This window comes from Hippocampus guttulatus, chromosome 13 (genome assembly GCF_054856545.1).
Source record: "Hippocampus guttulatus isolate MCC_2025c chromosome 13, RoL_Hgut_1.0, whole genome shotgun sequence".
In the NCBI taxonomy this organism is placed as follows: Eukaryota; Metazoa; Chordata; class Actinopteri; order Syngnathiformes; family Syngnathidae; genus Hippocampus; species Hippocampus guttulatus.
The window spans coordinates 12643212-12670479 of record NC_141273.1 but is presented as its reverse complement, the minus strand read 5'-3'; the positions used below and the strand labels follow the sequence as shown (position 1 = coordinate 12670479).

The following is a 27268-nucleotide window of genomic DNA, read 5'->3' as shown; positions in this document are numbered from 1 at the left end:
GACATATTTTATTCTATTCCATTTTTTTTTCTGGCCATCCTGATCCATGCATTAAAACCACAAAGAGCCCATTGATTCTCATGCTGGTGAGTGACTGTGGCTTAATGCTTTGCTCAAGGGTACCTTCGGGAAGCTAACGCGACGGCCGTTGGAATGAAGCAGAGTAGAGTAGAGTCGAGAGTGAGAGTATTCACTGGGATTAGAGGGGATGCTTCATGTTGACACAGAGCAAAGTGCCATGCTCACATCGCCGGGGAGGAAGGGCCCCTCCCTTCCTCCCCGGCGATGTGAGCATGGCACCCCAAAGTACCATTTGGTACACCGGGGGGGACACCAAATGGTGGAGAACAACAGAGGTGAGGGCGCGGGGTCACCACTAAGCACACAGTGCACAAATGGGGCAAAACATCAGGACCCACCGTGCAATGCGACAAGTACAAGAAATTAAAAAAAAGGTGTCGAAACCAGGTCAGAAATTTCTTGGGCCGCTTTCTCATTTAATCCGAGCCAGGATGCAAACAAATGAAGGTGCGTGCATGTGCGTGCACGCGTGTGGCTGAAGGATTGGTTGCAAAGGAGATTGTGATACATCAGGACCTCCATTTGAGCCTGACAAGTCAGCAACGACGAATTGCCTCCGCCAAGAACAGTGACACCTTGACTTTCATGTTTTAAGTTCTTTCGTAACACAGCTCGAAATGGAATTTACTCACATACCAAATCTATTTCTCCAATGAAATGAATTGAAATGGCATTGCCCCATTCCAGTTTTATATAAAAGAAAAAAAAATCCATACTGTATACTAACGTAGTAAAACGCCATCATAGAGATTTTGAATAAATAAACTTGTTTTTTTCAAGTCTGTATGGCGGAATAAGACAAAAATCACAACAACGGTGCGCGCATTACGCTATCGCGAAGATGTCTACTCTTTTTCTATATTCCTGACAACTTACTTTCAACCGTAACATGGTTTCTAGTTGACAATCGTTTAAAGCTTGTCAGCCAAGAATTCACGCCTTCTTGGATCTCGACACTGTTGTCATAGAATCGCAGCTAGCTCCCGAGCGGCTAGCGGCTAGCAGCTAGAGGGCCTTGGAGCTACCAGCACAACACCGGCAAAAGCAACAATCCAGGAGCGACTAAGAATAATTGCTATAATCTTTCAGAGGCATCCGACAATTGGGCTCGCTTTGTTCAAAAGTTGGGGGGAGTCCTCATATTTGACCCCATCAACAGCGCGCGGGTACCCTGCTTAAGCTAGTTTTCGCCGATCTTAAAGTGATTATAAGGGATTTTGTGAACGGCTTTGAGTTAAATACCGTTGAAATTCTGTCTTGTTTTACTGTTTACTCCATCATTGTTCCACTTTGTTTGTTTTTAACTTTCCTTGACGTGGTTTGCTTTCTCTTTCATTTGAACCCCACCCCCAAATCCCCTTTGATCTCTGGTGGGCCCATGCACCCAAGACCTGTTCCTTTTTATGTGGCGAAGGCCCATAAGACGTCCCGTCATAATTAGCGTGGAATTCTAAATGAGCTAATCAGGTCAAAAAGCAGCTTGGTCCTTCAGGACCCTTAGCGGGCTGGAAATTAGCCATGCTCGCTAGCAGGCATAACGCAGACGCTCCCGAATGCGACACACGCCGGAGCACTTTACCGAGCCGCCTTCAAGAGCAAACACGTACAAATAGGATTAACCCACTTTGTATCAGACAGTTAGGAGGGGAAAGAAAATTATTAATGTGAGTGACAAAGAAGGAAACAGAAGTGATGTGTAAGGATGTCAGGGTGATGAATGAGCAAGTTGCTGGAGGGAAGAAAGGGAAAGAAGTAAACAAACGAGTAAGCAAATAAGGCACTTCAGTTCGGTTTGTCAGGGTAAAGTTCCCAACGGAAGATCGAGATCCAAAACTAAAGCCGACCATCTACAGGGAAAGCTGATGCAGCCAATAAAAATATCCAAGCAAGCGTGGTGATGCAATAATCCAAATAGGAGGACTGAGCGTTAAAAATTGGAACTGCTCATGCAACAAAAATAAACTGCCGGTAAATATCCTGAGAAATCTTGAGAGGACTTCAATTGAAGAGCTCGTCGGGCGGGGGCTTAGCAATCAACCAATTTCTTCGAATAACGAATAATTAGGTCATATGTCTTTATGGAAGAGATATTTGCATATCAACTCCGGAGCGAATTCGATTTGTTCACTGATAAGCTCAAGATAGTTCGTAAAACAGCTCAATTGTTTCCACGATTGACTTTCCAAATGCAACTGAGATACTCGCTGTTGTTAATGAGCTTTTTCAGATGCTGAACTTTGGAGGAGCACACGTTGACTTAAATGCTTGGAGGCCCTAAAGGGAAATTTGTTTCCATTAGGGTTTATGCAAACATCCATACAAGCACAACGTACGGCCTGTACAGAGCCTGCAGCTCCACAGCAGCCTTTCAAGTTGCCAATTGTGATTTGCAAACACCTCAGGCGCCTTTCACTTGATTCTGGCTGCTACTACTCGTCCATCCTGGGTGGGTTGGAGGGCATGGCAGATGACTTTGGACCCTGGACTGCTTGTCAGTCAATTGCAATCTTAATGGGAAGCAATGCAGGATGCACGTTTTTGGAATGTGGGAGGAAGCCCGTAGAATGGCTACAAACCGCCATACTAGAAGAGTTGCGTGGCTAATGTGCTAACCACTCATCCCGACGTACCGACAGCTCTGATACTGTTGTAATATCAATTTGGAACTTGAACAGCTGTCATCTCCCATTTTTATCAACCCCCATTGTAGAACAGCATTCCTGGTGACTGTACTAAATGAATGTGGCCTGGTTCGTTTCATCTTTGGTGGCATGCGGCTGGGCGACATGCCGAATGGGATGTGTAATTTCTTTGCAAAACTTTGATTAAAATTACATTACGAAGCAGACATATCGAGAGAACAAAAGTGGTGTAACTCTTGTCCCTCTTTGACACGCTTTAAAGACATTTAAACACGTTAGGCATAAATTTGAGAGAAAGCACCATCCATTAGGGCTGAGCTGTTTATCAAATTGATCCTTCGTTTCTTTTTTGGAGGGGGGGGGCAGCCACATTGATTTTTTTTTTCATAAAATAAAAAAAAAAATTCTCCATTGCGGCTCCCTGCAGCCTGCTGACCTGTTTCGTTTACACTGACGGCATGGTGGCAAACAGAGGGGCTTGCTTCCTCAAGAGACATCATTTTGTCAGTCATTTTGAATTGGTCTGGGTTAGCAGCGTCAGACAATGAGTAACACACACACACACACACACACGAGAAAAAAAAAAAAAAAAGACTGCTGAAACCAAGCGTGGAGCACACAATGGAAAAACGTCCGCTAAGAAAATAGACATGAGCGGAATGTTTTCACATTGTTTTGCGCATGACAAAGGAGCCTGGTGGAAGGCAAATCACAAAGTCACCTGTTTCAACAGTGATTTATCCGCAGCAGTTTTTATCTAGTGGGGGAGAAAAAATAAATAGAATAAAATCGGAAATCTTTTTATTGTGGGTGGGGGTGAGGGAGGGGGTTGATTTTATTTTAGAGCACCCAACCCCACTGTACATATTGAAGTGTCTGTGTGTGTTAGGTGACGTGTGACATTGGCGAATCTGCATGTGAGTGTCTGGGCGTGAGCTGTGGCTGATATCAGCTCCTGTTTAAGTGTGGCCATTGGGATTGTGTTTTACTGTTCTTTTAGGTTCAATAAACAGCTGATAAGTGCATTGAGAATGGTGTACACTTCACCACATTACAGAAAGACATTTTCTGCTTGTGATTACAGTGCATCATTTTTTTAACCTGAAATCTAACCATAATTTTCGGATGATTTAAAGGTGCATGAGTTACAAAAATTTACAATGTTAATCGGACCAGTGTTTTCTACTTCTTCATGAGCAGGGATCAATGTGTGAACTTCAGTACTGTATGTCACAGTGCACAAGATTTTGCATTTTCATCCGTGAAGGGCATCAAAATAATGGCCAGAGTCCCATTTTGTTCAGTTATAATTTTTTCCCGCCCAGTGATGAACAACGATATAGTGGGGGAACACCGTATACCAGAATATTACTATTGACAGTGTGCCAACTAAAAGTTTAGTTTTTGTTTTGTTTGTTAGTTTTTGTCACAACATCCGACCCGACACCCAAAACATTAATCGTCAATGTTCGCTTTAGCATCAAAATGTCCGATTAATCCGTTTTTATGTGAACTGACGCCCAACTGACTGTCAGTTCATGTGTGACATGTCCAAAGCCAGGAATGAGCTCAATTTCACAAAATCACAGCTCCTGTCTGGACGCCTGCCTGTCGAGAAGATTTCAATCTTTAATGCGGCTAATGTCAGACACACAGGGCGAGAGAAAGAGAGAGAGCGCGTCAGACACGATGGGGAGAAAAAAAAAATCGACAGTGACTGGATTTCAGGCGGCAAGCATGAGAAGCGAGGCGGGAGAGGAGAAATGTCACGGCCAATCTTTAATGAAGGGCCTATAGTTAGATAAATTATTTAAAGGGTTTCATTTAGCCCCCCCCCCCCTAAAAAAATGTGCTGCTGCGATGATGTGCGCACAGGCTGGAGAAAGGTCAACTGTGTGTTGGGAGCTCTTCATTAACCTCCTAGCACCTCCCCGCCTCAATTATTTCTGTCAAAGAGCACCTAAAGGAGGGTTGGTGGGCATGAGGAGATAGAGGGTTGCTGCTGTGGTTTGAGTTGATACGGCCGCTCAGGACCCAGGAGCTTGGGGGGGGGGGAGACTTCGCTAACCTAATCTAGGTGCCCGACGGCGTTCCGGAGCAGGTGTTGTGTTTGGGAGACTCGAGTCAAGTCAAAATCCCTGGAGGTGAAGCAACTGCATGACTGAAGCGGGCAGAGGGGAAGACGGTGCATGCCAAGGCCTGGAGGGTGCTCAGCACTTTGATCCTCTGAAATTTTTTTTCTGCCGCTATCAAGGCAAAGACATGGAAGGAAGTTAGTCTCTCTAGTGACCATGGAAGCCCCCCATTCTGGCCGCCCCCTTCATAAATTGCATCCAACCCCTGTCTCTTTTCTTATCGAATTCTTCTGTTTATTTGAAGGGGTTCAATTGTTCTGAATATAAATGTTGCCCCTCTCCGTGAGCCGTCACCTTACCGTGGTGGAGGGGTTTGTGTGTCCCAATGATCCTAGGAGCTAAGTTGTCTGGGGCTTTATGCCCCTGGCAGGGTCACCCATGGCAAACAGGTTCTAGGTGAGGGACCAGACAAAGCACGGCTCCAAGACCCCTTATGATGAAAAAAATTAAAGGATCTCAGTTTCCCTTGCCCGGGCGCGGGTCACCGGGGCCCCCCTCTGGAGCCAGGCCTGGAGGTGGGGCTCGTTGGCGAGCGCCTGGTGGCCGGGCCTACACCCATGGGGCCCGGCCGGGCTCAGCCCGAAGAGGCAACGTGGGTCCCCCTTCTCATGGTCTCACCACCCGTGGGAGGGGTCAAAGGGGTCGGGTGCAATGCGAGCTGGGCGGCAGCCAAAGGCGGGGACCCTGGCGGTCCGATCCTCGGCTGCAGAAGCTAGCTCTTGGGACATGGAATGTCACCTCTCTGGCAGGGAAGGAGCCCGAGCTGGTGTGTGAGGTAGAGAAGCTCCGACTGGATATAGTCGGACTTGCCTCCACACACAGCCTGGGTTCTGGTACTAGTTCTCTCGAGAGGGGTTGGACTCTCTTCCACTCTGGAGTTGCTCATGGTGAGAGGCGCAGAGCAGGTGTGGGCATACTCATTGCCCCCCGGCTCAGTGCCTGTACATTGGGGTTCACACCGGTAGACGAGAGGGTTGCTTCCCTCCGCCTTCGGGTGGGGGGACGGGTCCTGACTGTTGTTTGTGCATATGCACCAAACGGCAGCTCAGCATACCCACCCTTTTTGGAGTCCTTGGAGGGTGTGCTGGAGAGTACTCCTGCTGGGGACTCCCTTGTTCTGCTGGGGGACTTCAATGCTCACGTGGGCAATGACAGTGAGACCTGGAGGGGCGTGATTGGGAGGAACGGCCCCCCCGATCAGAACTCGAGTGGTGTTTTGTTATTGGACTTCTGTGCTCGCCACGGATTGTCCATAACGAACACCTTGTTCAAACATAAGGGTGTCCATATGTGCACTTGGCACCAGGACACCCTAGGCCGTAGTTCGATGATCGACCTTGTGGTTGTATCATCGGATTTGCGGCCGCATGTTTTGGACACTCGGGTGAAGAGAGGGGCGGAGCTGTCAACTGATCACCACCTGGTGGTGAGTAGGCTCCGATGGTGGGGGAAGATGCCGGTCCGTCCTGGCAGACCCAAACGTATTGTGAGGGTTTGTTGGGAGCGTCTGGCAGAATCCCCTGTCAGAAGGAGTTTCAACTCCCACCTCCGACAGAGCTTTTCCCATGTTCCGGGGGAGACGGGGGACATTGAGTCCGAGTGGACCATGTTCCGTGCCTCTATTGTTGAGGCGGCCAATCTGAGTTGTGGCCGTAAGGTGGTTGGTGCCTGTCGTGGCGGCAACCCTCGTACTCGCTGGTGGACACCAGCAGTAAGGGATGCCGTCAAGCTGAAGAAGGAGTCCTATCGAGCCTTTATGGCCTGTGGGACCCCAGAGGCAGCTGACGGGTATCGACTGGCCAAGCGGAACGCAGCTTCGGTGGTCGCCGAGGCAAAAACCCGAGCGTGGGAAGAGTTCGGTGAGGCCATGGAAGCCGACTTCCGGACGGCTTCGAGGAAATTCTGGTCCACCATCCGACGTCTCAGGAGGGGGAAGCAGTGCACCACTAACACTGTGTACAGTGGGGATGGGGCGCTGCTGACTTCGACTCGGGACGTTGTGAATCGGTGGGCAGAGTACTTCGAAGACCTCCTCAACTCCACCAACACGCCTTCCTTGGAGGAAGCAGAGCCTGGGGACTCTGAGGTGGGCTCTCCTATCTCTGTGGTTGAAGTCACCGATGTGGTTAAAAAGCTCCTCGGTGGCAAGGCCCCGGGGGTGGATGAGATCCGCCCGGAGTTCCTCAAGGCTCTGGATGTTGTGGGGCTGTCCTGGTTGACACGCCTCTGCAACATCGCGTGGTCAACGGGGAGAGTGCCTCTGGATTGGCAGACCGGGGTGGTAGTCCCTCTTTTTAAAAAGGGGGACCGGAGGGTGTGTTCCAACTACAGAGGGATCACACTCCTCAGCCTCCCTGGTAAGGTCTATTCAGGGGTGCTGGAGAGGAGGGTCCGTCAGGAAGTCGAGCCTCAGATTGAGGAGGAGCAGTGTGGTTTTCGTCCCGGCCGTGGAACAGTGGACCAGCTCTACACCCTTAGCAGGGTCCTCGAGGGTATGTGGGAATTCGCCCAACCAGTCTACATGTGTTTTGTGGACTTGGAGAAGGCGTTTGACCGTGTCCCTCGGGGAGTTCTGTGGGGGGTGCTTCGTGGGTATGGGGTACCGAACCCCCTGATACGGGCTATTCGGTCACTATACCACCGATGTCAGAGTTTGGTTCGCATTGCCGGCAGTAAGTCGGAATCGTTTCCAGTGAGGGTAGGACTCCGCCAAGGCTGCCCTTTGTCGCCGATTCTGTTCATAATCTTTATGGACAGAATTTCTAGGCGCAGCCGAAGCGTTGAGGGCGTCCGTTTTGGTGGCCTCAGTATTGCATCCCTGCTTTTTGCAGATGATGTGGTGCTGTTGGCTCCTTCAAACGGGGCTCTCCAACTCTCACTGGAGCGTTTCGCAGCTGAGTGTGAAGCGGTTGGGATGAAAATCAGCACCTCCAAATCTGAAACCATGGTCCTCAGTCGGAAAAGGGTGGAGTGCCCCCTCCGGGTCGGGGGAGAGATCTTGCCCCAAGTGGAGGAGTTTAAGTATCTTGGGGTCTTGTTCACGAGTGAGGGCAGGAGGGAGCGAGAGATCGACAGGCGGATCGGTGCAGCGTCTGCTGTGATGCGGACGTTGTATCGGTCTGTCGTGTATTTTCCGCACTATAAAAGCATTAAATTTTTAAAAAGTGATCTTCATGTATTTAGGTCAATTTCACGTCCACGGCTATTACTTGGCAGAGCCTATTTCCAGCGCTCGAGCGGTGGCGCTAATTAGAGGGTGACAACAGACACCTTTAATTGCCGTAATCAAGTCCATGAAGTGAGGAGAAACCCCCCTTTTTATGAGGACTACTGAAGAATTGAGTAACGATGAACCTTTGGCGAGGTCCCCAGTAGTGCGTGGAACACAGTATGGCAATCCCTACAACACTAATTTCCATTGAAAAGAAGTGTCTCACCCGAATGTGTGAAGTGCTATGGAGCATTTGGTTTGTGGGCGGACCTGAAGGGGAGGCTCCCTACACTCAAGGTCTTCACTCTCCTTACACATAGCGTTTATTTTCATTGTCTACATTTACTGATTTGCCTCCAAGTTTTACAAGCTATACAGTGATTCCAGTCCCAACTATATACCGCCAACTATCACCCCCAAATACTTTTATCTCAGGGCAACCTTGTTCTACATTAACCTTAAAAATAAATGACTTACACATAATTGGATTTCCATAAAATGCACCGGAAGTGTGTGTGTGTCTGTGTGCGTGTGTGTCCCTTTGACGAGCCTATTTGATCGAGGCATTTAGTTCTCTTAACGGGATAACGCACCAAGCAATAATTGAGCAGCACCCACTTTTCTGAGGTAAGACGGGATTCCCAATTCCAAAAAATGAAAGCTGTTTAATGTGACATGACAGCGCTGGTTCAAGTCAGCATTCTCTGATCATTCCCATCCGCAAAGGCTCACCGGGCTGCGAAAGAGCCATTACACCAAGTGACACAAGATCTATGCCGTACGGCTCGACAAAACCTGAGAGGTGGCGACAGCGAGGCTTAGCCAAGCTTTGGCGCGCAAAGCATTATCTATGGATCATGGCGCGTCTCCGCTGAGTGCTCTTTATAGGTAATCAATAGGCAAGCTGGCTCCTGATGGCTCTCACTCATTACAACTCTTTAATAAAAGCCCACCCCCGCGGGTACTGCCGCTTGGGTTAGAATCAACACACGCATCCACGTACGGACGCCTCCATATTGGAAACCAAATTTCTTACACAAACACACACACACACACACACACACACACACACACACACACACACACATTATGGTGGAGTGTGCATCATCGCTCCCGAGCATGTCGCTCAATACTTATCATTTATATCTGATGCAATAACATTATTCAATCACCCGTGAGCACTCTGACACGTCCCGGCAACGAAGAGGCTTCTTCAGCGGGGGTTGGGTGCGATCGATACGTGTATCAGCTTTTTTCGATGGAATGTTGAGCTGAAAATGTGCGGAGGGTTTGGAGTAATGGTGACACGCGCAGAAACGCCGCGATCAATGCTCAATGCGGCTTGTACTTCACAGCAACTCCCAAGTCCGAAATGCCTTTGTTGAAGTTTTGCCGGTTGAAATGATCTAATTGCATGATCATTTAGCCATGTTAGCTCGTGGCCATGACTGCTAACATGTTTTTGGTGGTACCGGTACATCAAACTCATTTGAAATGGCAACAGGCCAATGTAAATATCGGCAAGGTGTTCTTTTTTTTTTCCTTCCTCGCTTTAGAAAATTCCACAACGATGGCAGCCACTTGTCACATTGCTACCGTTATGGCCTTACTTGTTTATACTAATCCAATTACCATTTTTGATACACAGCGCAAAAAGCTTAACCCGCCATCATTGTTGTTTTCACAGCATGTCATTTTGACAAACACTGAGTAGAATTATGCAAATAATACCAAAACAATTTTCAACTTTAAAAATGGGAGGCACGGGGGTTGAGCAAATGCCCATAAAAAATCCATATCATAATCTGGATAAAGCTGCTGATCAAAGTTATGTTCGTCCTACAAAAGCAATACCATCCCACTGCAACCCTTAACTCATCCGAATATAGCACAACAGGTTGGATACAGAACGAGAAAATAAGACCTGACATGGGATGTGGGATTGAAGTTGTCCCAGCAATGTTCTGACAAGTACCAGAAAACAAGGGTGTGACCCCAAGTTTGATGCCAACATCCAATTCCGTGTTGGTACTATTCAAACAGAACAACAAAAAAGGGGAAAAAGCTGGTCCGAGATCAGTCGCGGGAAAGCTGCTGCACTCATAACCGCTTGACACATCATAACGACTGACAGCCAAAGTGAGCACCATCCAAATTCCGAGACACTTGAAACACTTCAAGAGAGAGAGAGAGTGTTCTCGTATTTCAGACAAATACGTGTTGGCGTGTATCCTTGCAGTTGTCTCTCCTGCGGGTCACTGAGCTGTTATTAGAAACTATGAAAGGAAATGTCAGATCTGGTTTCTAAACATTGTATTTTTTTTCCAAGACAGATTTAAAACAAGATAACCGTTTCGTTGTTGCAGCAGCCCACTTGGGGAGGAGTGGGGCGGCTGTATACGTGTTGGGAGGGGTGCGGGGGTTACCTAAATGTTTCAAGAGATCCTCGCCTTGAAGACAGAATTAGCAAGAAATGCCCGTCATAGCATTTGAAAGGAGAGGCTGGCCATGTGTGACTCCCCATCCTCGCCGGCTAAATATTTGATAGGGACCGAATGCCGGTGGAAGCTCCTTGAGGAGTGCGTAAAGTGTCCATCCAGGCATCGGCGGGAGGGCTGAAGGTCGGGATGTTACAAGAGGTGGCACAACGCGCCGGGTGAATTATTCATGCCGCCGAGGTCAACAAGAGAGCCGCTTTATGGGTGGTCTGCAGTGGAGAACAAAGAGGCCGAGGCTTTGAGCGCTACCAGCTAAGGCGAAAAGTGGAAAGAAGGTAGGCTGCGCTTATGTAGGATGGAACAAAAGAGAGAGGAGGCAGAAACCAGTCAAAGTGAAGACAAAATAGAAAGGAAAGAGATGACGTAAGAAGCATTTTTAGCCAAATGGATCTCCGCTGAGGAGCACACTGTGAGCGACATTGAGGCCTAAAAATCATGTTTCCATTGGATGGAATGGCAAACTTTGATCTGGATTATGGGGCCGACCTTTTCTCAAAACCGTTTTGATGTGTACCCGCGTGCGGTATCGAGCAACAATTGGACAGTGACTTCAATCCAGGTAGCGTGAGTTCAGTGACGGTGAGACTCTTGAGTCTAAATGGGACGTCTGTCTCGATATGTGTCATAAAAGTTCGAAAGAAATCACACACAAAATTAGACGCAAAAACCTTTTTTTTTCACGATAACACACAATAATAATATGATTCAAAGTCATTTGAGCGAATGTGTTCTTTAACAAGTGTGTGTCAAACTGGTGTCCTTCGCATGAATCAGCACCCGACAAGTAGCTCTCCGTTTCAAAAAGGTTGGTGAGGTCTGAAGCCTGTTCCAGCTGACTTTAGGCGGGATGGAGGCTACACGCCGGAGCGGTGACCGGTCAAACGCAGAGTGACTGTGGTGCAACACAAATGTACTGTGCACGAGCACCCTCCCAAAGACTTTTCGGCAAGAGAATGACATTTTGAGCCAGTGTTTCAGTTTAATTTACAGGATGCGTAAGAGGGCGCAAGGCTTAAAAAAACTTGGGAACGTCTCCTCTAGATTTCCCATAGTCACGTGAAGTGGGTACACTGATGTCTACACCCTTGAAAAGGGACCCAGGATGATTTCTTGTATTTATTTACTTGTTTATTTAATGTTTTCTGAAATAAAATGAAGGCTTCCTGGGCTATTTGTATTTCGAAGTGACGGCTAAGAAACAGCACTGGCTTTGGTATAAACACCAAATGCAATCCCAATTAACAACACCCTTTTAAATACAGTAAATATTCCCATCCCCGGAATTCTATTGAAAGGAATATCCTTCACCCGGAATAAAAACCTATGCATTAACATTTTGACTACGATATTACGTGTTACCGGAAGTTGCGTAAGCGGAAATTCCACTACCCGTAACCCGGATGGAGGTGTAATGCCGTGGGAGCTCAAATACACGCAACGCCCACCCGATGCGACGGAAAAGACGACGCTGAAACAAGTTTTCACTTCGCGTTTTTCGATCATCAGATTCTAAACGACGACGTGTAAGTGAGTTTTTATTGCCGTGCGTTTTACTGTAATTGTGAATGATTTTAACTTTATTCACTTACGTCCTGGAGAACGCGGCACTATCTTAAAAGCAGCACCCACTCGACATGACCGAAGAAACGTGTTCGCTTCGCCGTTTTCATTCATCAGATTCGAAACGAAGACGTGTAAGCGACTTTTTATTGGCGTGCGTTTTACTGTAATTGCGAAAGAGTTTAACTTTATTCACTTACGTCGTGTAGATCATCGCATCGAAACGTAGAAGAACTGTAACGACTGGAGCGGAGCGAGTGAAATGCGTCCGTTTGAGCGAGGCTGGACACAAAGTTAAAAAGATCCAGCAGACACTTGGAGTCGGAAAGACGCAAATCTACGAAACTTTAAAAAACAAGGCATCGATTCAACTCCTGATGACAAGCCACCATCCAGCAAGGAAGCGATGCAAATGGCAACAAAAATCCTTCAGTATGCACAAGAATTACCAGACATCGGTGATCAACGGGACAGTTACTTGCAACTAGCAAGAAAACTGTATGACACGCAGGCAAACATTGTCAGAAACCAAAGAATGCATCCAACAAAACAATCCAAAAGACACATTTTTTTTCCCAAGACAGAAAAAAATAAACATTAAAATACTGTACGTATTTTACTGTTGTGATTTTTTTGGGATACACGTGTATTGCAGTTTTTGTTATATAAACAGTTTTTGGACAGTATATTTTTGTATTTTATTGATTGTGTTGTTACACATGCATTTTGTCAACATACTTGCATGTTCATAAAGGACGTGTACCATGCTCATTTCCCAAATGAGGAATTTCTGTTATCAGGACAAATTGGACAGCGCAAACACGAGTCCGTACTAGAGAATATTTACTGTATTAACAATGTTCAAATAAAATCTTTGCAATGCACGGCGATGTATTTCACTTCTAAACGCACTTACCAGCCTTTTTCCCCCCCTTGTTAACTTTCCATGTGTGCGCCACGTAGTATTTATTCCAGATGACTTTCCTTTTGTTGAGCACCATTTAAAGGTGAGCTGTAATTCTGCTTTTCTTTCCTTAACACTTCACATTTTTGCAGCTCCTCAATAGATCCAGTCATCCGCTCAAGGTGCAGGGTTCCACTGACTGCCTATTGAACAGACAATAGCTTATTGAAGAACGCAGAGCATCAGATAAATGCCCCTGCAGCCGTTCAATGCTGCTAGGGGTCCCGGAAAATAGCGATTGAAAAATTAGGACAATAAGTCCTCTAAAAAGCAGCCAGAAGATACTTGTTGAATCACACCTGTATTATTGATTCGCGACCAACGTATCCTAAAGCGAGACATGCATCGTGCCGCAATATGAGGTTTAACCGAGACGAAAATAAAGGACAACTCTTGGTCTGTCCAACAGCAATGTAGAAAATATTGCTCCAAAGGCAAAATGAGGAATGGTTGAGATCCATCAAGGGAACTTTAGCTGACCATCTGTTTACCTTACATACTTGTGACCCCCTAAGTCAGGGTCCCGACAAGGTCCGGGGTGGTCCAGCACCACATCCGGATGAAGAAACTGCCTTCGACTTGGTGCCAAATGTTCAATTCATGGTCACTAAATACAACTGTAGCCGTGACCTTTTGGCTATGACAGCGAAATTGTAGCAAGGTTGCGTGCTTTGAATGCAAAGGGATCGTCTTTGTCTTTCGAATGAATAATGCCAAATCAATAGATACAAGGACTTTATGATTATATGCTCTATTCAGCTTGTCAGCACGGACTACTACATAATTGAGAGGATTCTACAGTGACGAGATGATATGTAAAGTAGATTTAGTGATGACTCGAGGAATCTGAGATGGACATTGGACGAGACTCATGAGGAATTACTTGTATGTGCATTAAGGGGCTTTTCAGAGGAAGCAGGGGGTGGTCTTGAGAAAGGAATGGGTTCGAGTTACATTCATCATGCGGATCCTCGGGTTTGGCGAACGGACCCTTTCAGCGTGTATCCACTGAAGCTCCCGCCAGGAACTTATTTATTTTACAGTTAAAGTCCACAGCAACTATTCAATTTTGAATTTATGAGCCTTTTCACATGATTTTGACATAATATCGGGTAGCGTCAATCACTGAGTCATTTTTCAGAAATGCTAACCATAAAGATTGCCTTCCACTCTTGAGTCGGGACTATTTGTCTATTAGCCATTAAAAAGCATGTTTTCCATAATCCATCCCTTTTATGTGCACTAAATTAGGCATGGGACTTTGTGACACTGACGATCAGTATCAAATTCTCTAGTTGGGAGCCCATATGGGACGACGATAAGTCGCTCGCACACGGGCCAGCGTGCGGAGGTGTGTCCCTTTATGGAAGCTGACAAGCCAACCTGCCGCACCAGACACACACACACGCCACAGCACTATTGCTAGCTGCCTGCAAAGATGTCAAACACGATGATGTGCTGGGGAAGAACACCGATTCATAAATAAACATGGACACACACGCGCACGTTGGTGTCCAACGCTCAACAGACGAACGGATGTCTGCTCAAAGTGTCAGAGTAGCCTCCAAGGATTAGTGACGAACTGCATTGTCCTAAAGGAGATTAAAGCCAATGAAGAGAGGAAAAACACCCTCTTAATTCCTCCACTTCAGTCATAGACCACTTCTGGGATTAGAAGGAGCCCCACTGAGACAAAAGCGGAAAATATACCTCAAAAAGAAATTCCCAGAACTCGGTGAGAACAAGTATTAAATGGAGTCACTTTTCACAGCCAATTCTTCTGAAAAACTGTTTCTTGCTGTTGTTTTTACATTTTACAGTGGTTTCATGTCTTGTTTTTTCACTTTTATGTGCAATCCATTTGAATTTAATCATTATTTCAGGGCACATTTTGTTCATTTTCTGATATTAAAATTGATCAAACTGCGCATAATTAAGGTTCAACATTAACAGCAGCCTGGTGGCCCGTGGCCACAACACGGCTGTCGGGCCATCCGAATTTCACTGACCCTGAACCCAAAAAGGCTTAATGTGGGACCCTGATAATGTTACAGGAGTTTACAAAAAAATATTCAATATATTTTTTAGAAAGAAAAACCCTGCCATGTTTTTGATGAACACTTGGGCCTACTACTGTTCACTGTGTTTTAACGTTGGTCATTATTTAGAGAGACAAGTTTCTTTTTCAAGTGGCTCTTGGTGTAAATCACTGTTTGACTTGATTTTGCCTTTTAACAAATTTTACATCTTTAACCCTTTCATGCACCCTGTAACCTGATAACATAATAAGTCATCCACTGTAGTAACTACTGTCCCTGAAAGGGTTAACAAGAACAAATGCATTGAGTTTCGTGATGAGTGTGTGTTCAGGTTGTGTCTCAACTCAACTTCGCAACATTATTTCCATTCATCCATCCGTTTTTCGATCCGCTTACACTGACTGACTCGAGACACAAGGGTCGCGAGGGGGTGCTGGAGCCTATCCCAGCTGTCTTGGGGCAGTAGGCGGGGGACACCCTGAACCGGTTGCCAGCCAATCACGGCACACACGGAGACGAACAACCATCCGCGCTCACGCTCACACCTAGGGACAATTTTGAGCGTTCAATCAGCCTGCCATGCATGTTTTCGGAATGTGGGCGGAAACTGGAGTACCCGGAGAAAACCCACACAGGCCCAGGGAGAACATGCAAACTCCACACAGGAAGGCCGGATCCGGGATCGAACCCGGTATCCTCTGCAATGTGAGGTCGACGTGGTAACCACTGGCCCACCGGGCCGCCACATTATTTCCCAAGATGTATTCTATGAAAAAAAAAAAAAGCATAAATCCAAGAGTCTCAATGTTGTCCAGCATTTGTCCGTTGAGTGAGGGGTGATTTAATTGCACTGCTGGCCTGCATCCACCCGCTGCAGCAAGCAATCAAAGTAGTGCTTTGTCGGGATTTCAAAGCGTCCGCACCCAGACACCACGTTCTATTTCATTTCAAGTCTGCTCGCTGCCACCCCCACCCCCCTGTTGCCATCCGCTCTCTCCACGAGTGCGGATGTACAACTAAATGAGCGGGGCGTTAAAAAAACACACACACACACACACATACAAAAAAAACACACAGCCAAGTGCTTATCCTAAAGAATGGGCTAAAGTAATTATACAACTTGACAAACAACAACAATGTTTTTATTTGGAAATAGACAACAAAATGAGGCGCATCCGTCGAAGTTAGCCCAGGAGGGAAACGTTTAAGAGGGTCAACAGAGCCAGAGTGTCTGCGCTCGGATTATGCATGAATCTGCCCGCTTATCGTCTGACCTTTAAATTGAAGCCGGGAAGGCCCGAGGGCCGCCGCTCGTACCTGATTGGACGCGGCAGACCTGTTGACCAAAGAAATTAACAGAAACGGTCGGTGTGCCGAGCCGCAAGGCAACGGGAGTGAAGGGAGATAGTTGAGGGAGGATTGATAAGAGCACGCAACTTATTTCTGTCTCTCCCGGGCTCGTAGCTACAAGAGTTACTGGCACATCCCTCACCCCTGTTGTCTTTTGTAGTTGCTTTTCCTTCTGTTTTCTCATTGTTTATCCCCGGCTTCAAGCGCATATTGTTACTTTCTGGTCTTTTTGCCCATTGTTTGCCCTAGGGATGCCAACTAAATTCCAAAAGGGACTGTTGTTGTCTTTTGTCATTCCTTTTTGCTCTCTTCTCTCATGGTTAATCCTCAGGTTGCCCAACCAGGTTACCGCAGGCGTTGTATTTTGTATTACTTAGTTGGTTTCTGTGAGGTTTGACTCAATACAACCTATTCTTATTATTATATTATCGCAATTTGGTCACACGCTTTAGCTTAGCACAAGCTGTTGCCTAGCATACGGCTAACGCTAGGTTCAGACTGAACACAAAATATCGCTGTCGGCCGGGGTGTTTTGCGTGGTTTTGATCGAGACCGGGGTTGCTTCGAGCCGAAAAGAGGAGGGGCGCATCGTTCATCTTCGAGGGAAAACAAAAAAGTTTGAACGTTGCTTGTTAGTCTTGTGTCCAGTGGTTGTGTTGTAACTTTGGCTGCGAAATGCTATCTTGGTTGACGGTTCAACATCTGTAAACAAGTCAATCGTCTTACATTGTTTTTATTTAACCAAGCTTTGCGTGTCTGTTTTTTTCGTTTGTTTTTTTTTACTTTATTTGGCTTTCTCAACACCATGAAAAGTTCCCATTAGCAAACCCCGGGTGACATAGACCATGTGTGCATTTGTTGCTCTTTTCTAATTTTTATCCTTTTTTTAAAATCCTTTTTTCGCCACAGTTTGGGTTACAACAGTTGTCGCTGGGGTCTTTTGTTGCTGTTCACTTTAGTCCGAGTGTATCAAGAGGCTCTTCAACTGTTTCGCAACAGGCGTTCTCTATCGCTATTCCCGCACTCTCTTTCTTTAATTCAGATTCAGACGGTTGTGTGCTGCTGCTTTTTCTTTTTCTCTTTTTTTCCTCTTTGTTTGCCAACGGGGTTCCCCCAACCACTTTCCGACATACGTTTATTGTTGTTGCTATCTCCTCACTCTTTAACACCACATGGTATTCAAACAAATGAAAACATTTACGATAAAAGACACAAAGGCAACCAGAGGACTACTCGTGACATGACTACGTTGCCAACAAGAACAGGTTTAAAAAACACCCATCAGGATTGATACCAAAAATATATTCTCTAAAGCTTGAGAAGAGATGGAGAAAGTCGTTATGTTCCACCAAGCATGCTAACGCAGGGTTGGGAGGGGGGAGAGGGGGGCAGCGAAGGAGCAACGTGCAATGTATTACGTGGATCTCTCAAGACGTCTCTGGCCTTATGGCTCTGGGCTTCTTGCTGTTTTGTTTTTTTTTTAACAGTGGAGGGGGGGGGGGGGGGGGCGGCCCGGTAGTCCAGTGGTTAGCACGTCGACTTCACAGTGCAGAGGTACCGAGTTCAATTCCAGCTCCGGCCTACCTGTGTGGAGTTTGCATGTTCTCCCCGGGCCTGCGTGGGTTTTCTCCAGGTACTCCGGTTTCCTCCCACATTCCAAAAACATGCATGGCAGGCTGATTGAACTCTCTAAAATTGTCCCTAGGTGTGAATGTGAGCGTGGATGGTTGTTTGTCTCTGTGTGCCCTGCGATTGGCTGGCAACCGATTCAGGGTGTCCCCCGCCTACTGCCCGAAGACAGCTGGGATAGGCTCCAGCACCCCCCGCGACCCTAGTGAGGATTAAGCGGTTCGGAAAATGGATGGATGGATGGAGTGGAGGGGGGATTTTGCGGGCCGTGATTGGCTGATAGATAGATATCTCCTATCGGAGAGGGGGAGAGATGGAAGAGGCGACAGTGGTTGAGGATGAGGCGTGCGTTTTGTCATCCGCGGAGACAGCGGGGGATGTGTCCGTCTGTGGAGGATGATGGATTACATGTAGGGTTACGGGGGTTTACGTGTGTGTTTTGCACGCCGATATGTGTCCGCTTTCCCTCGCATCCACTGAGCATACAAAAAGAAAGCATGCAGGCAAATTCATTTTTCACAACGGCAACTGGAAAAGGAGATTGAATAAAGCAAATGTTTGCTAACGAGAATCGTTGGGAACTATTCAGCGCAGAGCTCAGGCTTACTTCAGGCTGAAAGCGAGGTATCTGTGGGTTGAAGGAGGCCAGACTAATGACTTTTTAAGAGCACTTTGAACAGATTTCAAAGATTTGAATGTAGCCTCACCTAAAGAGTGCCTTGCCCGCAAGGGTATGTGACGACAACAATGTCCCTCAAATTGCACAATCGTGATAAATAGTCACATAAAATGCATAAAAAGCATCAACAAAAAAGCAACTCACGCCAAATTTTGATATTATTGCTACCACTGTGGAGCACGGCATATTTGCAGTTCGCCTCTTGTGGAAATTTTTGTTCCTTTTTCTTTTCTTTAATATTTTTGGAACATTTTGGATTTTGTCAATTTTTTTTCTGGGATGTTTTTTTTCTCTCCTGAAAAATATATTTAATGTAGATCCGTTTTTTTGAAAATTTTCGAGTCGCAAAAAAATAAAGAAATAAAAAAATATTTTGTTCTTTTTCCCCAACCATTGTCGCTTACAGCAAGTAGCATTTCTTAATACAAACAACCCTAAATCTACCTTATCGATATCAAAGACAATAAAGACTCAACTTTTTTTTTCAGGCAACAATGGAACAATTTACATACCTTTGAGTTGAAGGATAAAATTAATTTTTTTAATGAACATTTCAGACAATCTTAAAGAGTTTTTACGTCACCACTGGCGCCCTTTCAGAGCCAATCTGCCATTTTAACTCATGAAGACATCCAGTGTGGCCCGTGAGCGTGCAGTGCTCTGATAAAAAAAAAAAAACAACAACACATGGGCGAAGACAGAGTGGCTGACCCGACGTTGCATCTGTCACCATCGGAGGAAAAAAAAAAACTCACAAAGTCGGACATGCACAGTGAGCTGCTATCACGAGCTCTGTGTGTGCAGAATGCAAGTGGTTGAGACCTTATCATAGCTGGCCACATTCCTACAGCAGGAAGATAAAAGAGGCCAAATGAAACAGATCACCCCCATGTTTCTTTGTGCCTGTGTGTGTGTGTGTGTGTGTGTGTGTGTGTGTGTGTGTGTGTGTGCGTGCACATGTGAGACTATGTCAGTGATGAATGGGGGTTTAAGGACCTACACTTTCCAGATAAGCAGAGAAAACCGCCACCGGGACAACACAACAATGCCACAATACCAACTAAAATAAATACCATGTCCATAGACGTTCGCTGTTCAAGCCCAAGTGCCATTTTCACGACATCATGTTCTCGCTCACAGTCGCTCTTGTCTCGATAGATTTTGTTTTTTCAAGTACTTTTTTTTTTGGACGAGTTTTACGTTGGACTTTGCATTTGGACTCTTGTCATTTCGTTTGGTGGATTTTCATTGACCAAATTGACCTTGCCGGTTGCAAGCGCTTTTTGTTCTCAATTGGCTTTGGGTCACCAGCGATTTCCGTTAATTTTCCTTCAGAAAAAAAAAATGGTATCGCCATTTATCTGAGTCTGCATTTTTTGGGATCCACGACCCACCTGGTCTTTGTTCTGAACCGTGTCAGGAGAATCACTAGGAAAGTGAAAGTGCAAACTTGTAAACACTGGAGGCCCCGGTAGAGATTAGCTGGTCTTAAAATACTTGCCACAAACGACACTGAAGGCTTTTCTTGACCGAAAGAATGTTTTCGCTTTACTCAACAGCAGCTTTAGCAAGAGACACCGGATGTTCATCTTAATGACTTACAGTGCTCTTCTACTTACTGATCTGATCTGAAACACACACCAATCGTCAAGTCACCTTTCGGGTCTTTCCCAAACAGTTTCCTTTAGTACTTTCGATCCCGTGACAGACTTATGAAACAAACCATGTGGAGTATCAGTTGTCCAAACGGTGGCCCGAGGGCTATTTGTGGCCCGCTGTTTGTTTGTAAGCGGCCCTGGGCATATACTAAAATTGACACTGGCTTCTAACAAATGTGTTTTATATACTATATATAGTTACTCAATAAGCAAAGATGTAGATGAACTATGTTCAACTTAACTAGCAACATTTCTGGTAAAATAGATTTTTTTTCCCTCCAAGTAAAAGTTTTTTCATCGACTTTCTGCCTCTGTGTCAGGGTTAAATTTGGGACCATATCACATGAATGACTCCCAAGTCACTGCTGAAAAAACAAAATTCTCATTTTACTACAGACTGCGCCTGTTTTGGTTTTGATTGTAGAGATGGGATTCGGCTGCGGTCCAGTGTAGGTTTTGGATCCCCAAATCTTGTAAAATCCTAAACTATTTGTCTTAGAGAAGGCTGTTCAGGTAACAGTTTTTCAGGGGGGAAAAAAACACTAATACTCGTATAAACAATCTGGAAATATTCGATTGACTGATTTTGTCATGCTTGCTAAGTTTAAATAGGCCTTGCATCCTTCGATTTTTTTCTGTATGTGGCCCTTGGAGCAAAGTGTGGACATGCCTGTATTAGACGTTCTCACTAATTCAATAATACAAGTTTAGAATCCCCAAAATAGAATTATGGATGTACTGGATTTCTGTCTGAAGCAGTTCATCGAGTTTCTCCTTATCCTACATTTTGTGTATCTTTGCTTTTGCCCACAAACTCCCCTTTTTCCTTTCCGGGATGACGTGCAGCAGATGAGTACCTTCTTCGTCTGAGCTCCGAGGAAGAATTTGCCGGATGAGCGAGCACGTCTCTACTTCATAGGAAATGTTGTTGCATTTCATTAGGGCCAAGATTCATCACAGCAAGCAAATAAGAGGAGCGTGCAAATCACACCGGAGGAATTCCTGCGCCGTCCTCGACGCATTTCTCGCAGCTCACGCACGAAAAAGCGTAAAGCAGACAAAAGGCGGCGAGAGCCGATTCCGGAGACAACGGGGGTACATCAAGGACGCGGGTGAAATGCGATTGCTTATTATTGTGCTCTTCAAAATGATACATGAGTGTGTCACTCGGCTGCCAGCAGTTAAACAGCCAGAGATTTTTTTTTTCCCCCGACCCTCCCTCACAAAACAATTGAGCTGTTCCTGGAAACGAGGGGTCGCGAGTCTGTTCTGCTTATCAGGGGGGTGGGGGGGGGGGGCTGATTCTCTTGAGTGAAAGGACACTTGAGAGTCTGTTTTTGGCAATGGCTTAGGGTCCAGCTCTGACAGTGGAAAAATAGCAGCGATAAGGCCCGTACGCAGGCCAATTTAACGGGTCGCAACCTTGTCTCCGAGCGGGGCCGACGCTGTCGGAGTGTGTGAACGTGGCCTACGGGGACCTGTCCCGCGATGAGACGCCGGTGATATCTGACTCGAGCCCTGACCCCACAGCAGTGGGTGTCAGCGTATTGAATCATAGCCTGAACAACAGAGGGGGGAAAATGGAAAGGGTCAGGGCACCGAGCCGTAAACGGGGGTGGGGGGACAGAGTGCGATTGTACGTCTTTTTTTCTGTCCATGTATAAAAGAATGCAGCTAGTGGATGGTGGGCATTGTACACGACGCCCAGGCCTCATCTGACACCAAAGCCAACAGCTGCATGTGGGGGAAAGGGGGGGGGGGGGCAGGGGGAGCACAACAGCTGCATTCATGACAGATGCACAAACACGTCTGTACATACTGGACAGTGGAGCTGTTGTGGCTCGAGAGATTAGAGGGATGCCATGCAAGTTCTGGGAGTCAGAGTGTGGGAGAACCACAAGGGATTCGTTGGTCTTCGAGCGTGAACAATGGCTGGGGCTGTTTTTGCGAGAGGGGGCAAACTCACTTGGTCGGCGACAGCCGTGGGATGGCGACGGGATTGGGGGTGTGGAGAAATAAGGCGACGTTAGGTCATATAGGGACCTCAAAGCAAGCTTTTAATTTGCATGCGATAGAAGGAAGGCGTGCCCCCCCCCCAAAAAAAACTATCATAGATATACACTAAGCCTACAAATCACAGATCCATCGACCGAAGCATTCTTTGAAAAAAAAAACAACCATTCAGTCATCCACGCTTCAACACCAAACGTCCGATATGCCATCCACCCTGTAAACCAAAAAATATACACTCATCCAGCAAAAGAAGCAATTCGTCAGACCAACAGACCTTTTCACCCACCAAAGTTTTAAATGTAGTCATCCAACAGTCAACCCTCCATCGATCATCCATCCAACCAACCAACCAACCAACCTGTCATTTAGCCTCTCAAATCCATCCCTCCATCCATCAATAGGCCATCAAATCCTTACATCCATCAAACCTACCATCTGTCATTCATCCAACCCATCAACATAATCAAAACAATCAAATTTTCATCCCCAATCAAATCAAACAAAGTCCTCGATTCCTCAAACCTCAATTCACCCATCCCGTATCATCTGTTGTTCTCGCAACTGGAGGTAACTTTTCCACACCGTAAACTCGACCAAACGCTCTGACCTTGTTTATCAGATTCGGTTCTGTGCTCTGGCAGCCACACGGGCCGCTTCCCCCCTGGCCCAGACTGAGAACGGTCAATATCAGGGACGCCTGCCAGGTGAGAAGTTGGCTCAGGTTTAATTGCTGCGCAGACGAGCCGGGGGAAGCAGGAGGAGAGGCCGGCCGCTGGAGCTACCAGGGCCGGGCGAAACTATTCCTTGTGGGCTTCACTCGGCCGACCGCCGGCGGAACAGATCGTGCTTCCAAATGGTTTAGGGGATTGATTTGACAGCTAATTTACTGAGAGGATTTGCATAAGGCCTTGCGCTAATAAGGTGGGCTCCCCCCCTACCCCCTTTGTCTTTCACAGCTATCTTTGTAGGCTCCTTCCTTTCCTTTCAACAACAGATTAGATACGCAAATTAGGGAGACAAAAGATTGAAATTGTATATCGATTAAGGGAATAAAGCCTTGTGTCTTCTCCCGCTAACGCTGCGTTTAAATGATTGATTCACAATGTCACACTTTATATCTGACTGACTGTGCGCCGAGCTGCGTTTGGTGTCGTCGCTGCCTCTGAGGCCCCCCCCCCCCCTAAATACGAACATCACCGCCGCACAATGAGACCTGCCGATCTGATGACAATCTCTCTGGGAACTCGTGGCGGCCAGGTGGAGGCATTCAGAGAGGACAAATCCTCGACAAACAATGCAGTTGGACTCCTTACAGAGATAAAACTCTGATCCTTATCAGCGAGTGGACAAAAAAAAATCAAAGTCTCCCTGCATCATTGTCTCAGTCAACCAAAAGGAATTACCAGAACTGAGCAGTTGTGTGCGAGACATCCGATTTAACATTGTCACATTTTTCCACTGCTCTTGTGTGAAATTGTGCAAAAATTGTGAAAAATGTGAACAAAAGTGTGTGTGTGTGGGGGGGGGGGAATCGAAATATCGTGGTGCGCTTAAACATATGAGGAATCCCGGCACGCTTCCACTGGAACGCAAACGGTCAGCACTCACTGTTCATGTTCTTGAAGATGTTGAGGATGGGGAGGATCTGTCGGTAGTAGGGCACCAGGGTTTCTCCCACCGTGTCGCCGGACATCACCAGATGCTGCAGAACTTTCAGGGTGGTGCAGATCACCTGGCGGTTCCTCGTGTTCAGGGCGTCTGGAAGGCCAAAATTGTGTCGAGGTCAAAAAGCAAAAGGCTATAAAAGTTGGACCAACATTGGAATGCTAGTTCAGTCATAAAAGTTGGAATTTGATCAAACAGGTTTTTTTTCTTCTTTGACTCCCAAAAGAAGGGCTCGTCCTCGAAAGTCCTTACTCACAGCCATGACACAATTAAGTCTGACAACGAAATAGGCTCACGTAAAGGCTGAGTTTTACAATTTTTTGTTGTTGTTTTTTTTTTACATTTATGACTGTATGCACGTGTACACTTCTTATCCAAAAAAGAATGTTGGAAGAATGTTCAATGCTCATCTGTGACATGGTTTAAGATTGTAGAAGCACAACATTTGGGAAAAGGGATGCAATGTGAATAGCAACGAACTGAAACTACATTTTAAGTTTATAAAACGAAATTTGAAAAAACTCTAATTCGAGTGAATTCTTTTTCATCTTTGTCAATTGATATCATACATGAGCTTTTGGGGTTCCGTTTTTTTCTGTCCTAATGTACATCATTTGGGAATTGAAGTTTACTTGACTTTATTTCACCATACTCAGTGACATTTCTTTTTGTAATCCTGCACTCAAAAAATGCACCATATTTCAAAAAACCTAAAGCTAAAACTAAAACTAATAAAACCGTAACTAAAATGCAGAGTTTTTGAAAAATACAAAGTAATAAAAAAATTAAATATAATAATTAAAAATGCCCAACAAAATAAAAAATACCTATAAAGAAAAATTCAAAACTATGATAAGCATGTGAAAGACAGTGAAGTATGCTCATTTTTAAAAATAAAAAAAGGATCTGTACAATTTAGCAGTATGCCTCTGGAATGAATTTCTATTATGTATGTTCACTTTTTATTATTTTTTTAATAACATCCCTAATACAGATTCTTCCTCTAGCTAAAAGACAGAAAACACTCCCTTCCCATTTTCTTTCCATTGAGGAGAACGACTTGTCTGCAATCATTGATAGCAAATCCACTGGGGAAGCCAGAGCTAATAAGAACCAATCACAAAGCTATTTTGGCCTTCAGCTGCACTTAACTCCATCTCCAGCTACCCTGGAGAACAAAAGGTGGCGGGAGAGTCAAAGGGTAGAAGAGATCACAGACGACCAACTCGGTGAAAGAAAGCAGGGAAAACATCAAAATGTCAGCGGGGGCGGGTTGGCGCATAAAAGGATGTGACAGACAGAGAGAGCGACGGGTTGGAAAACAACCTTTAAGTGGCAAAAACTTACTTGCCTTTGTTGCTAAATATGTCCTGGAGTAATTATGATATTGGGTCCCATGTGGTGCAAAGGCATTCTTGAAATTGTCTTGGCAGGCGGAATTAATCGCCATTTTGCGGGCTTTCACATACTCAAATATTCATCTTTGTTGTTGCGTACAGTACATCTCGTAAAAATTGAAGCTCAAAGGCTTTAAGCTCCAAAATTTGGTTTGACATTGGTATCTGAAATTCAGCCCCCGAAGCCAGTATCACTTGGCAACATTTGGTCGGAGGAATGCTGCCATTACGGTTTGAAGCACACATTTGGGTCAATTCCAGGGGTCCTTCAAACGCAAACGTGTTTTAACTGCAACCAAATTTCAAGCACAAACACTCGGCAGAATAGTCGTACTAAATTTCATGTCATTTTACACTTCGTCATGAGGGTTAGTGGAGCAAGGCAGACGAGTTGGATGAAAATTCAATGAATCCAAACTTCATCCACATAGCCAGAACACAAAATTTGTATGTATAGTATATATATATATATTAGTGTATATATACTGTATATATATATATATATATGTTTTTATCATTGCATCAATTTGCACGGCAGTGGGACTGGATGGCTCATGAAAAACAAATCCATCTTGTCCACTTTAATTAATAATTAGAGCGTCATCGAGGACAACATATGGTGGGAGACCAAACATTTCTCTTTGGAGAAACATTGCATTGTCATTTCCTGCACACCTCTGTGGAGAGAATCTGCTAGTGCATCAGATTGCTTGTGCATGCGTAGGGTGCACTTGCTGGAAACATATTATGCAAAAAAAAAAAAAAGACTAAATAAACAGGTCAAAATCTGATAAATAAAACAGTACTAAAGCGAATAAAACATGTTTGTGAACATGGCAGTTGTCCAAAGAGATAGTGTGAGATACTGTAGGTGTAAATATGTAGTCCGAGATTGAGTTGAGCGGGTTACAGCTTGCATTAATATAATATATATATATATATATATATATGTAATATATATAATATAATATATATAATATAATTATATATATATATATATATATAATATAATTATATATATATATATATATATATATATATATATATACCTGTATAAATAATATATGTTAATATAACAATAATATTTTGAAATTATTTATCACGTCACAAAAACTTGGCATTTGAACAGGGGGTGTGTATACTTTTTCTGCCAGCTCTGTGTGCCTGTGAGTGACTGCAACCAGTCAGCTGGAATAGTCTCCAGTTTAACCATGACCCTAGCGAGGCTAAGCACGACAGAGAATGGATGGAAAGATTGATAAACGTGTTTGTCGCGTTTACAGGCGCTGTTTGACGACTCTTTGCAGTCGTGGCCCAGCATGCCGATTGTAATCCTCAATGAATGAAGACGAGCACGTCATTAATTAAGACTTGCAGGCGGGGAGCGTGGTGGCAATAGAGTCGCAAATCTCTGCCGTGCTGAGTCAAAGCCAGTAGATGTGAGGCGGCAAGTGAATGAGCCAGAGGTCAAATAGGTCAAGGTGCTGGAGGTCTACAAACTACTGCAAAGTGGATTTCGGGGGAGTTTATTTACTCAACTTCAGAAGGGAGGGTGCGTCTATGACGTGGGAGTCCTTTATTTGTACGCAGTGATTGGAATAACATAAAACCGAGTGGGTGGCAAAACCCCGTGGATCCACCATTGAAGTCTGAGAAAGATAATTTCATTCATGGTTTCATCTCCTCATGGAAGAAAAAAAAATGGATCAATGAATGGCTTTTGGTGAAAATCATCTTTCGTACTACG

General features: G+C 45.4%; 1 protein-coding gene across 1 annotated transcript in view; it reads right to left on the bottom strand.

Moving 5' to 3' along the window:
• pacrg (PARK2 co-regulated) overlaps positions 1-27268 on the bottom strand; it is a 196707-nt gene that overhangs the window by 27320 nt on the left and 142119 nt on the right. Inside the window, exon 7 of the mRNA XM_086127804.1 lies at positions 24068-24217. Coding sequence (XP_085983930.1) covers positions 24068-24217 — 150 coding nt within the window. The remainder of the gene's footprint in view (positions 1-24067; positions 24218-27268) is intronic.